At 45.9% G+C, this 13,350-nt stretch overlaps 1 protein-coding gene across 5 annotated transcripts in view; it reads right to left on the bottom strand.

Moving 5' to 3' along the window:
- LOC101954706 (E3 ubiquitin-protein ligase RNF213) overlaps positions 1 to 13,350 on the bottom strand; it is a 105,130-nt gene that overhangs the window by 65,360 nt on the left and 26,420 nt on the right. For 4 of the 5 annotated variants that reach the window (XM_078030678.1, XM_078030679.1, XM_078030680.1 and 1 more), the window contains 6 exons: positions 11,373 to 11,604; positions 8,911 to 8,966; positions 7,483 to 7,636; positions 4,311 to 4,472; positions 772 to 861; positions 24 to 146 (listed from right to left, as the gene is read on the bottom strand). In XM_078030678.1, coding sequence (XP_077886804.1) covers positions 24 to 146; positions 772 to 861; positions 4,311 to 4,472; positions 7,483 to 7,636; positions 8,911 to 8,966; positions 11,373 to 11,604 — 817 coding nt within the window. The remainder of the gene's footprint in view (positions 1 to 23; positions 147 to 771; positions 862 to 4,310; positions 4,473 to 7,482; positions 7,637 to 8,910; positions 8,967 to 11,372; positions 11,605 to 13,350) is intronic. The other variant, XM_078030682.1, reaches the window with a different exon arrangement.

Raw genomic sequence — 13,350 nt, 5'->3', positions numbered from 1 at the left:
TTTCCCAAGAAGAGATTGGTCACCTGGCAAGCAGAGCTCACAGCTTCGATGACACACTTCTCAAAGCTCTTGGCCACACTGTCCTTGAGGCCAGCGGCATCCCAGTGAGGGCTGCAGAAGGCAGAGATCTGGGAAAGAGGCCTCTCCTGCAAACATGGAGGTGGGTGGGGGTGTAAGTGCCTGGTTGTTCTGACTCCCCTCCTCCCTGCCCTACACTAAGCATGTCCTCCCTGCCCCTCACTAGAAGAGTAAAGATGAAACCAAGTTAGGCTCTTCTCATATTCCAAAAAAAGCAGCCAGAATAGCAGCTTGTAAAAACATGCAAATTTTGAAAAAGAGCCATTTTTCCTTTCTTTTGTCCATTTAATCAGATCCATATAAAACACTTATGAAGAAACCAACTTTTCTGGGTCACAGACCTTCATTCAAAATGAAGGCCTTTTTTTGTTTGTTTATTTCCTCCATGTCACTGTGTTTAATAAGGCTCCTGCCACCAGCAGGTCCCTTGGAGCACCTATACATGGAGGGCTTGATGACACGTATGTCTAGGGCTCCAGTAAGAGCACAATCCCATTCCCTGGCTCTTCTCAAGAACGTCACACTAGAACTCTGAAATGTTTCTGAGGTCAAACTGCAAAGCCCTGATCAGAAACAGAAATGCAAAGCTTGGGTGGATCCCAGGGCCTGTACATGTGTGCTCTGCTTATAGTCCCAGGTGCTGCCACAGTCTGGGCTGATCATCATGTTGATGGTGTCCTCCATGTCTGGTACCTTCTTGAGCCTCCCTTCCATGTCCCCCAGCAGCGACTCCTTCCAGTCATACTCTGCAGGAAAGTTTATTTCCACCAGCCGCCGCCAGACCTGCAAAACCCACATGTTAAGTGACAGCCACAGGGACAAGTAAACACCACAGAGGTATCCTACAGAAAAGACAGCAACAACAAGGCATGGGGGCACCTGTGGTCCCAGTTGCTCAGGAGGCTGAGGCACGGGGATCTTGAGTCCAAAGCCAGCCTCAGCAACTTAGTGAGGCCCTAAGCAATTCAGCATGACCGTCTCTAAATAAAAAATAAAGAAAAGGGCTGGGGATGTGGCTCAGTGGTTGAGTGCCCCTGGGTCAAATTCCCAGTACAGAAAAAAAAAAAAAAAGAAGCACTTTGCTAAAGCACTTGGAGGCAGCATCCTAACACGTCTCCAAGCCCAGGTAGGCATCCTATCCACACACCATGTCTGCTGAGGACAGGCAGCGTTAGGAGAACAGAAGCCTGGAGCAGGTGCCCCTAGCCACATGCCTCCATATGTCCACCTGACATCTAGATCCAGGGTCTACCTTGGGACACACAATGCATTTACTGGTCATGTCTCTTTTCTAGAGAAGTTCCCTGGCCTTATCTTTTCTGATGCTAACAATTTTGAAAAGTTCAGGTCATTCTATAGACTGTCTCTTGACCCAATTGGCTCACAGTTTTCCCATGATTACAGTAGGTTTGGTTGGGACACTACTAAGCCAAAATGTACTCAGTGCAGGTCAGGTGTGGCCAAACATCTGCACTTTCCACAGGTGCCTAGCCAAACACCTTGAGCCTGACCAAGCGGTCCATGAAAACTGTTGGTGCCACCAGGGCTGACCAAGAGGTCGGTCCTTGGTTAAGGCTTATCAGCCAGATTTCTTCACTGTGAAAGTCATCTTTCCTCCTCCATAAAGGCTTCTGCAAGGGGACACTGGAAATCCTGTGCCCTCCTGGCACCCCCACCGAGCTCAGGATTCCTGGGTGATACCTGCCTGCATCAGCTACTATACCTTGGTGACAGAGTGACAGTTTTCTATTGCAATTATTTCTTTTACATTTCTTAACTCCATTCTTCAATAGAAGAATAGAAAAGTTCCTTTTTTCTCTTTTTTTTTCCTGTCAGTATGTTTATCAATGAATTTTAATCCATTCCTATCACTTTGCCTTTTAATAATCAAATTGTGGGGCTGGGGTTGTGGCTCAGCGGTGGAGTGCTCGCCTAGCATGTGCAAGGCCCTGGGTTTGATCCTCACCACCACATAAAAATAAATAAATAAAATTAAGATATTGTGTCCAACTACACCTGAAAAATAAATATTAAAAAATAATAATCAAATTGTTCCAGATTCCAGCTAATGTGAGCATCTTCAACACTTTTCTTAAAAATTTTGGAATAACTTTAGGCTTGCAAAAATGCTGCAGAGATAGCCCAGATAATTTCTATGTTCTCTTAACCCCATTTCTGCCATCATGAACATGACCACAACTCAGTTGTCATAAGTGAAAAGCTAGCAATGACAGACCACCGTGTCAACCACAGACTTCACATGGAGTCCTCCTGGCCATCTGAGGAGGAGTCTGGATCACCACATGCCTGCAGCCTCAGCATTTCCTGACATTCCAGCACGAGGAGCTCTTGCCCCCGCTGTGCATCTCGCACTGACTCATGGAGGTGGTTCTTCTTCCAGGAACAGCATTGTGTGGTGGGAAACGGGAGTTAGAAGACATGATTGGGCCATGTGGGGTAGAACACGCCTGAAATCCCAGCTCCTCAGGAAGCTGAGGCAGAAGGGTCACAAGTTCCAGGCCATCCTGGGCAACTTAGCAAGACCCTGCCTCAAAATAAAAAATAAAAAGGTCCGTGAAAGTGTATTTCCACCAGCCACCACCAGTGTAGCTCAGTGATAAAGTGCTCCTGGGTCAGTCCATAGTACAGAAAGAAAGAAAGAAAGAAGGAAGGAAGGAAGGAAGGAAGGAAGGAAGGAAGGAAGGAAGGAAGGAAGGAAAGAAAGAAAGAAAGAAAGAAAGAAAGAAAGAAAGAAAGAAAGAAAGAAAGAAAGAAAGAAAGAAAGAAAGAAAGAAAAGGCATGATGGGATGTGGGTGTGCTCGGGTCCCAGTCTCAGAACATCATTATTTCTGTAGGTGCTCATGGTCCCAGGGTGCCTTTGCCATAGGACTTTTGATGGACAGAGCTGGCCACTATCTAATTCATGAGTTCCTGCTGCTATCTCTAGCTCCTTCCATACCACAGAGCTCTTGTCCCTCTGACTCCCTATCCCCCTTCTCCTGACTTCCAGCAATACCAACAGCACATCCATCTCCCCAGACCTTGGTAACTTTACTTGTAAAACAGGAATAACAGTAGCAATCACCTCAGAGTAGATGTTTAATTAATTTCATTTTTTTAATCATTACTACTGCACTTAGAATCATTCTTTCTTTCTGGGCATAGTGACACACGCCTGTAATCTCAGTAGCTGAGGAAGCTGAGACAGGAGGATCATGAGTTCAAAGCCAGCCTCAGCAATGGCTAGGTGCTAAGCACTCAGTGAGACCCTGTCTCTAAATAAAACACAAAATAGGGCTGGGGATATGGCTCAGGGGTTGAGTGACACTGAGTTCAATCCCTGGTACCAAAAAAAAAAAAAAAAAAAATCTTTCTTGTCACTGGCTACACAGCTACCCGTCTCTCAAGCTTAACACCTGGGGATTATACTACTTAGAATCCTGGAATAATATTTAATAATCCAATTGTGTTTTCCTGGGATTTCAGTCTGTTGGTATAAAACTTCACAAAGCAGTTGGAAGAGGATTTTTTTCCTTCATTAAAAAGAACAACCCTCTGGCCTGCAGCCACCCTTGTCCATACAGTTGGGGTACCCCTGCCTCACATCACAATGAGTCTTGCCACCAACTCTGTGTGAAGACCACAAGCAGGTTCCAGAGTGTCCCTGGAAGACTGTGGCTCAAGGGGGACAACCTTCCACTTCCAGGACAGGGAGAAGGCAGCCAGGCTGGAGAGCAGGACCTCCCACTCTACCTCCTCCCCCTGCAGCCCTCTAGGGACCCAAGCTCCTGGATCCCACCGCTCTCGGCTGTCTTCTCCAGCACTGGGGTGACTACTGTGGAATCCTCCCCATGTCCTGGGTTTTGGAGGAGGAGTCACTCTGTCAAACGGCTTCACTCAGGTGCTTCCTGTCATGCTGACCTTCTGTTTCCAGCACCACACAGCTGGCTTACAGCCTCAGACCTGAAGCAGAGCCTGAAGGTGCTCCTGGCAACTCTGCCTCAGCGTAACTGCACCCCATCACACTGTACCACAGAGCCACTGACCCTCTGCCAGGTACAGGGGGAATGTTCCTTCCTCAGAGTAGGAGCCAGGGCCCGAGGCAAGGTTCAGGATAAGCCCAGGCCTCCAGGCCAAGGCATTGTGGTTCTGGTGCTTGGTGACAGGACATAACTGTGTGACTCCCCACTCTGTTGCCTGCAGAGGCTCTGCAACCTCAGGCCAAGCTCACCTGGATCTCCTCCGGGTAGGTGAAAAGGAGAGTCGAACCCTTCCGGAACATTCTCTTTGCTAACACTGTGCACAGCCAGGATCTTGTGGTGGCCAGGACACCCTGGAGGAAAACTGTCAGGAAGCCCTTCTGGGCTGTGGCTCCCGAGTCCTCTGCCACGTCCTGTGGGCACATGAGAGAATTTTTATACCAGCTCTGCCCTGCTGCTCCCCACACCTGAGCCACCTCCTAGCTCCATGCTTGTTGGAAGCCCATCTGACACAAGCACTGTCATTTCCCCAGTACCCTGGGCTCCCATGAAAGGGGCAACATGGGAGAGGAGGGGAGAAGGTACGGGTGTTACAGGTCCCCAAGCTGACTGCCTCACCAAGAGCCTCCACCAGCGGAGGCACACACAAGAGCCTTGTGCTTTCTCCAGATTGAGTGAGAAGAATGGACCCATGAGCAGAGAGCTTCCAGAGAACCCTGAACCAGTAGGTCATGCAAACTCCCAGCCCACTCCAGGGATGTGAAGCAGCACTCTGCTGGCCTGGAGGCCAGCCCAGTTCTCTCCCCATGGGCACTCTGCAGGGACAGCTATGGTCTGTCTCCTCCCCACCTCTACCACCACACCCACAGAACTACCCCCTTTCAGGTGACCCAACACTCCGGAGTCTTCTCTCTCTTTGCACTCCAGAGGTACCTGCCATGGAGCACATGCAACTCCAGAGGCCCTGCAGGCTGCACAGTGTGTGCTCTTACAGAGCTCCATAAAACCTGGGTCTGTTGACTCCTGCCCCCCTCGAGGCTCACAGAACCACCCTGGGGCCTCCATCTTGGCAAAGTGACAAGGTGGATGGCAGACGCCATTCCTGCTATAAGGAACCAACTAGAGTGGAAGAGATGACCCATTCAGACGGCAGGAAGAGCATGGTCCTCAGCCATAGTAAGTGCCAAGGTGAAGAAACTCAAAGAGCCCGGGAGGCAGACCAACAACAGGAGAAGGGACTCGGGCTCCAGGCAGGTGACCAGAGCTCAGGGCACAGGTGAGAGCAGGGCAGGACAGCACTGAGGGTTCTCAAAGGAAAATGAAACAGGGTACCCTTGTATGATGTCCCTTAATACCTTCCAGGACAATCTGGACACCTCAGCAGGGCATTTCCCTAGTGCTAGGCCTCAGGCATTCCAAATCCAAAAGCGGCCCCAGCTACACACTGACCCCTCCTTGTGGAGGTTCTGTGTTTGGGATTGGGGTCCCTGATGACTTCATGGCTGTGACATGCTTGGTGCCTGGGAAAGTTTCTGTGCCGAGGCCTAGGATGCCTGGTTGCTGTGGTAATGCCTGCCACGCTAGAGTCTTATCAGCTTCGACCTTAATCTTAGGCACATAACTCCTGGGAATAAAGGAATTAGTTTGCTTGATGACTACAATGTTTCACCAAGCTCTCGTGCTCCTGGATCTGCCCGCTTTACAGTAACATCAGACAATGGACTTTCTTGAGAGCTGCACATAGCTCCTGACATTGCATATTGCAACTGTAAAATGTAACTGCAGAATAAGCAACCTTACTGATATGCTAAACAATAATGTAGTTAGGGTACTAATGACATATTGGTATGAATAAATGTGTCTGCTGGGAAAAAGTCCACTTTGCCACCTTCCCTGCCTCTGCACCTTGTCTCTGTGCCTCCTCTTTATTATTATTTCTTTATACATCCTGGTGTCATCCAGAGGTAGTCAATAAATGAATTGCAGGAACAACCCTGAGGCTGAACAAACAGCAGGGCCCTGAACTGTGCTTTGACCCTCATGGCAGCCACCCAGCTGCTGACCACCTGACAAGAGGCTCCCACATGCCCCAGCATGTTTTTGCTTTGGTCAATTTTAGCACAGCAAAATTTTGTTTTTGCAGAACAGGTAGAGTATTTGTGACCACAGATCTGGGACCCCAAACAACAATGAAGACACTTCCTTCTGCAAAAAAGTAAACCCTAAATAACTGACAAACTTCTCAAGCACCATCTATTGGGAGCTGGCACCAATCTGGGATAGATGAAATAGTACCACTTGGGGGCTGGGGATGTGGCTCAAGTGGTAGCGTGCTTGCCTGGCATGCGTGCGGCCCGGGTTCGATCCTCAGCACCACATACAAACAAAGATGTTGTGTCTGCCGATAACTAAAAAATAAATATTAAAAAAATTCTCTCTCTTTTAAAAAAAAAAAAAGAAATAGTACCACTTGGGAGAAAGCAGACACCTTATCAATGAAATTCATTCTTAGCACCTATAATCCCAGAAGGATGAGGTAGGAGGATTCCAAATTCAAAGCCAGACTCTGAAACTTAGCAAGGCCCCAAGAAACTTAGCAAGACACTGTCTTTAAATGAAATACAAAAAAAAAAAAAATGGCTGGGGATATGGCTCAGTGATTAAACATCCCTGGGTTTCAACCCTGGTACTGGGAAAAAAAATCATTCCTAGAGTGTGTTTATGGTATATTAAAGAAGAAAGGCTGAAAGAATAAGGTGAAAATGTAGACTTGACCATCTCCATCCCTAACATTACAGTTTTGATGTGCAAAACGTTAAAAAAAGAATTGCCCTGAGACACCATTCTCGATTACCCACACAGAAGTTCAGGACCCACAATGGAAAAGCTGCACAGCAATGCAAAGCTCCTGATGCAGCAGGGACGCTGCCCTGAGACATGGGTGAGGGAACAGAGTGTGAAGGCCAGGGGGAGCCGAGCTCCAGTGGCAGGAATCAGAGTGAGGTTCCCTCTGGGTATGAGGGCGAGGATGACTGCACGCTGAGGGGCACAGGGGCCTGAGCAGGGCAGCAGGACATGGGCTCTGCTGCCATGGTGTGTCGCTATATGAAGGGAAGAGTCTGGCGGGGAAGACAAGGCACAGACATGTGTTTTGGGGGGGTGGGTAAATGGGCTCTAGTTTTCTGTGAATAATAGAATCTAGGAAAAAGGAGGGGTCATCTTCTTGGCGAGGCCAGAGGTGAAGTGTGTAGTCTGCATACAATGGAACCCAGCATGGAGGAGACGCCAAATGAATACCTGACAGCTGACTCTACCACTGTCTCGTCCAGGCATCCCAAACTCCCCACATTCCCTTCTAAATCGGGCTGCATGGAATCCAGGACCTCTCCTGGGCATGACATTTCATCCATAAATCCCACTCACCACTGGAGGTCTAAGTCTGATGACTCTGCAAATGACCTCAGCAGACAAGGCGGGGATCTCATAAAACCTCAGGCGTTTGGTGATCCTGCAGGCAGCTTGATGGAGCTTCAGGCACACAGTCAAGTAGGACTCTAACGAGGTCTTCTCAAGAATCCTACCAACCAGGAGTCCAGAGAGCTCATTTAAGTCATTGGGAAATGAGAAAACAACACCAATAATCAATACCAGTCCCTTCCCTTTTAGACATACAAGTATGCCTGCACTCATAGCTCCTCGGGAGGCTGAGGCAGGAGGATGGCCAAGTTCAAGGCCAGCATCAGCAAATTCGCAAGGCCATATCTCAAAATAAGAAATAAAAATGGATGGGGGTGTGCTTAGTGGTAGAATGGGTTCAATCCCCAGTACCACAAACAAATTAATTACTTAAAATAAAATAAATGACCTACAAGTAAGGCATTTACTTGATCTCCTCCAGGATATCATTAAATAGGTCTTAAAGCTGTGACTAAGCAGTCACCGTCCTTTTGTCTTAGCTCAGCAGTTGGAACTCTATCAAAGCAAGTTAAAATATTTGCAAATACGTTCCCTTATTCAAAAAATAGAAAGGGATGAATATTTCCAATATTAAAATATATGAATAACTTAAGAAAAAAATCAAAGAGGTATAGGAGAGAGGGAGGGAGGGAGGGTGCTAGAAGAGGAGTGTGCACTGCACATAGAATTTCTTCCACCTGGTGTGACCGGGTTTCACATTTACTGACTGACGGCTTGGTGATATGAGAAAAGACCCTGCAAAGTCACAGGGGCTTGCCACACAGGAGGGCCCTGTGCTAGGCTCCATGTCCAGACACCCCAGGGGCTCGGAGAAGGGAGAGCAGCAGTGCTGAGAGGCTCCAGGAACACCCAGGCCCCTGGTGCACATTACTGTATGCATTTCACATGCTGTTCCTCCAGGTGGCAAAGGTCACACACAGGTGAAGGAGTAAATGATTCTGCAAGGCCACCTTTGATTTTTGTTTTAAATGGGCCCAACTTTCAAGAACTAATTGTTAAAAAAAAATGCAAGACACATACATCTGCTCTATGATAATGATCATTTTAAAAATGTGAAAAAACAAAAGCCAAAAGGTTGGGTGGGAACTAAGCAAAATCTCAGCACCCAAGAGCTGTAATTTGCTTTTCTTTTTTGAAGTGCTGGGTACTGAACCAGGCCTTGCATACACTAGGCAAGTGCTCAACCCCTAAGCTACATCCACAGTCCTGCTCTTTTCCTTTAAGACAAAGAAAATGAAAAAAACCCAGATGGCTGGATTGGCAACTGCAGAGGACACTGGAGCACTTGCTGGTACACCACCCTCCCACTTTGACACAGGCGGCCCCCACCACATATGAGCCCACACAAGGAGTGGCACCAGCTGCTCTACTTACACATCCTGAAGGGTGTCCACAAGGTGCATCAGCATTTTGAAAACATTCCCAACATGCTAAGGCAGGAAAGAGAAAGGGAAATATGAAAAGTCCAAGAAGGAAACAGCTGTCTGTGCCGAGAAGGGAGAAGGGCACAGGGACTTGTCCTGTTCTCCTTGAACACAAGCCTTCAAAAGCCAACCTTCATTTTCCACCTGTGAAATGCAGCCTGTAAATTTAAGCCATTTTCTTTTTTTTTTTTTTTGTTGGGTGGGATTCTTTTCTTTGTCTTTTCTTTTTTGAAACTGGGGATCAAAATCAGGGCTTCGCATATGCAAGGCTTTGCCACTGAGCTACATCCTAGCCCTTATACCAATTTCTTTTTCAAAAATTAACTTATTTATTCTAATTAGGTATATGTGACAGCAGAATGCATTTTGATTCATTGTACACAGTTGCAGCACAACTTTTCATTTCTCTGGTTGTATATGATGTGGCATCATACCGTATATACAGTCATACATGTACCCTGGGTAATGATGTCCATCTCATTCCACCATCTTTCCTGCCCCCATGCCTCCTCCCCTTCCCTCTCTCCCCTTTGCCCAAAGTTCTTCCATTTTTCCCATGTGACTCCTCCACCCCCAGCATTATGGATCAGCATCCACTATTCAGAGAGAACATTCAGCCTTTGTTTTTTGGGGATTGGCTTATTTTGCTTAGCATGATATCCTCCAACTCCATTCATTTACCTTCAAATGCTATAATTTTATTATTTTTAATGCTGAATAATATTCCATTGTGTATATATACCATAGTTTCTTTATCCATTCATCTATTGAAGGGCATTTAGGTTGATTACACAATTTAGCTATTGTGAACTGTGCTGCTATAAACATTTATGTGGCTGCATCACTATAGTATGCTGATTTTAAATCCTTTGGGTATAGACCGAGGAGGTGGATAGCTGGGTCAATTTCATTCCAAGTTTTCTAAGGAATCTCCATATTGCTTTCCAGACTGGTTGCACCAATTTTCAGTCCTACCACCAATGTATGAGTGTACATTTTCCCCCATATGGTCGTCAATACTTATTGTTGTCTGTATTCTTGATAACTGCCATTCTGACTGGAGTGAGATGAAATCTTAGTTTTGATTTGCACTTCTCTAATTACTAGAAATGTTGAGCATTTTTCATATATTTGTTTATTACCGACTGTACATCTTCTTCTAAGAAGTGTCTGTTCAGCTCATTTACTGATTAGGTTTTTGTATTTTTGGTGTTAAGTTTTTTGAGTTCTTTACATATCCTGGAGATTCATGCTCTATCTGACATGCATGTGACAAAAATTTGCTCCCCAAATGTAGGGCTCTGTTCACCTCACTAATTGTTTCTTTTGCTGAGAAGAAGCTTTTTAATTTGAATCCATCCCATTTATTGATTCTTGATTTTATGATTTATGCTTTAGAGGTCTTGTTAAGGAAATCAGGGCCTAATCTGACGTGATGAAGATTTGGGCCTACTCCTTCCTCTATTAGGTGCAGGGTCTCTGGTCTAATTCCTAGGTTCTTGATCCACTTTGAGTTGAGTTTTGTGCATGGTGAGAGATAGGAATTTAATTTCATTTTATTGCATATGGATTTCCAGTTTTCCCAGACCATTTGTTGAAGAGGCTATCTCTTCTCCAATGTATGTTTTTGGCGCCTTGTCTAGTGTGAGATAGCTATATTTATGTGGGTTTGTCTCTATGTCTTGTATTCTGTACCATTGGTCTACATGCCTATTTTGGTGTCAATATTATGCTGTTTTTGTTACTATGGCTTTGTAGTATAGTTTAAGGTCTGGTATTGTGATGCATCCTGCTTCACTTTTCTTACTAAGGATTGATTTGGCTATTCTGAGTCGCTTATTTTTCCAAATAAATTTCATTATTGCTTTTTCTATTTCTATTAGGAGAGACATAGGAATTTTAATTGGAATTGCATTCAATCTGTATACTGCTTTGGGTAATATGGCCATTTTGACAATATTAATTCTGCCTATCCAGGAGCATAGGAGATCTTTCCATCTTCTAAGGTTTTCTTCAATTTCTTTTTATAGTGTTTTGTAGTTTTCATTGTTGAGGTCTTTCACCTCTTTTGTTAAACTGATTCCCAAGTCCTTATACTATTTTCTTTACCCAAAAAGCATAAAAGGAAAGACAGCAACTATGAAACATGTGACGTTAACAGCACCTTCTAACAGTCATAAATAACAAATGGCTACGGTTGTCTTGTGCTCTATTTACTCAACCAGAACCTGCTCTGGGAATTCAAACTTTAACCCTAAGAAATAATGACTTCTTATTTCAGCAATTCTCTGATTATTTCTCAGCACTTCCCCCAACTTCCCTTCAGGACAGAAGACCCACAAACATTCAATGTTCAGTCTGTCACCTGCTTTTACTAAGCAAGGACCTGACACCCAACTCCCAACCACAAACCTCCAAGAGATCTTCTGAGATCTCTGAGATCTCCTGAAGCCACTGCAGCCTGTAGTAAGTCCCTAGGAAACAGTCCAGGACCCGAGCAGGCATGAGACTCAAGTATTCATTGGAGATTTCCATATAGGGAACCAGGCTTCCCAGAGGCAGCAAACTGAACCAGGATGGAAAGAGATACTCATCCACACACAGCAACTGCTTCCTGCTCTCCATGAAGTCAAGAAACTGGTTCCTGAATGAAGAAACCGGGACAGAGACCAAGGCAACAGTGAGAGCGCTGAACAGACTCAAGACAAGGAAATGCAAGGCTGGGAAGGTCCAGAATGCTCAGATTTTAAAGATGGTATCAATGTATTATGGAAACAGACATACAGAGCGAATCAAATGAAAACTGAACAAAATAGCCAAGTGTGTGGCACACCTGTGATCCCAGCAACTCAGGAGGCTGAGGCAGGAGGATCATAAGTTCAAGGCTACCCTCAGCAACTTAGTGAGGCTTGTCTCAAAAAATAATTAAAAAGGAGTTAGGGATGTGGCTCAGTGGTTGAGCACCCTTGATTTTCAATCCCTGACACCAATAAATAAATAAACAAACAAATAAATAAATAAAAATAATTTCCATTTAGCTTTCATTTCAAAAGGTTCCAAAAATAGAGAAGAGATGAGAACAATTGAGCTCACTGCCTTCATCCCTAAAGATGGCACCTGGCTCCCAGTGGACAGGGAGGGCAAGGGGTCAGGGCACTTCACACATGGCAGTTATCTGTGTGTGGAAATGAGTACAAAGCTGCTTTCATGTTTAATTCAGATTTATTTTAATTTTTAAGTTTTATACTCTTCTCTTAAATTGGACTTAAAAATTTTTTTGTGTGATGTTGAGGAGGCAACCCAGGGCCTTGCCCAGCTGGCAGATCTCTGCCCCCAAGTGCCGCCAGCCCCCTACAATTTTCCTTGTGTAGGTTGTGCTTTCCATGTCACCTCACTCCAAGGTGAGGTGATTTAGAAGCAGCATGCTGTTAACACATCCAGGCGTGTAAGGATTTTCCACCTGTCCAGCTGTGGTTAGGAACCCTGGACTGCAGCACCTTCAAGTACTGAGAGTGGTCCAGCTCAGAATGCAGCCTGTCTTGCTGCATGTGCCCACAGGCACACCTGAAAAAGGCCTGCCCTGCACTGAAGCTCCTGGGGGCCACCTGGGTTTGGCTGGTCTACAGCTTTCTCCCCAATGTCCATACCATATTGATTCTCCTGCCATTTGCTCCACAGAGGTATGGATCTGCCTGCTCCTCCTCTTGGGCTCTTGGTGTGGAATTGGATTTGATTCTCCACACTGGGGGTTAGTCGTACTTTAAACCTTTGTTCTCCATTCCTCTGTGGATCCTGCTCTGACTTTTTTATTTTTTATGGTGCAGAAGATGGGACCCACGACCCCAGCCAAGCTAGATAAGTGCTCTGTCACTAATCCCCAGCCCCAGCCCCTGCCCCAGCCCTGTTCTGGCCATTACATATTGCTCAGTATTCCAATTTATCATTTATTTAGCTTGGAGTTTTGCATCTCTGAGTCCACTTTCTCCTGCTCAAGCACAGTTCTCAGTGGGGGCAGGGGTGTTCAAGCTCCCACTACCAACCGGGGGGCCCTGGCAATACCAGGAAACACAGATGCCTCTCAGAACTGGGGAGGGGGCAAGACCAGCAGCACCTTCCAGGTGGGGGCCAGGCACACTGCTGGACATCCTACAGTGCACAGGATGGCCTCCACCACACAGAATGGCCTGGTCCCCAAAATACAACAGTGCTAACTTCAGGAAATCATGCCTAGAATTACTTTGATAGGGTTTTTAAAAATTAATTATTGCTATTATAATTTTTTTTGTAATGGGGAGTGAACCTAGGTGCACTGAACAACTGAGCCACATTCAAGGCCCTTTCTTGAGTCTTATTTTGAGATTTCAAGTTGCTCAGGCTGGCCTTGAACTTG

The sequence above is a fragment of the Ictidomys tridecemlineatus genome, chromosome 13, assembly GCF_052094955.1.
Source record: "Ictidomys tridecemlineatus isolate mIctTri1 chromosome 13, mIctTri1.hap1, whole genome shotgun sequence".
Classification (NCBI taxonomy): domain Eukaryota; kingdom Metazoa; phylum Chordata; class Mammalia; order Rodentia; family Sciuridae; genus Ictidomys; species Ictidomys tridecemlineatus.
Note: the sequence above shows the minus strand (reverse complement) of the source record. Positions and strands in the feature narration are given on the sequence as shown.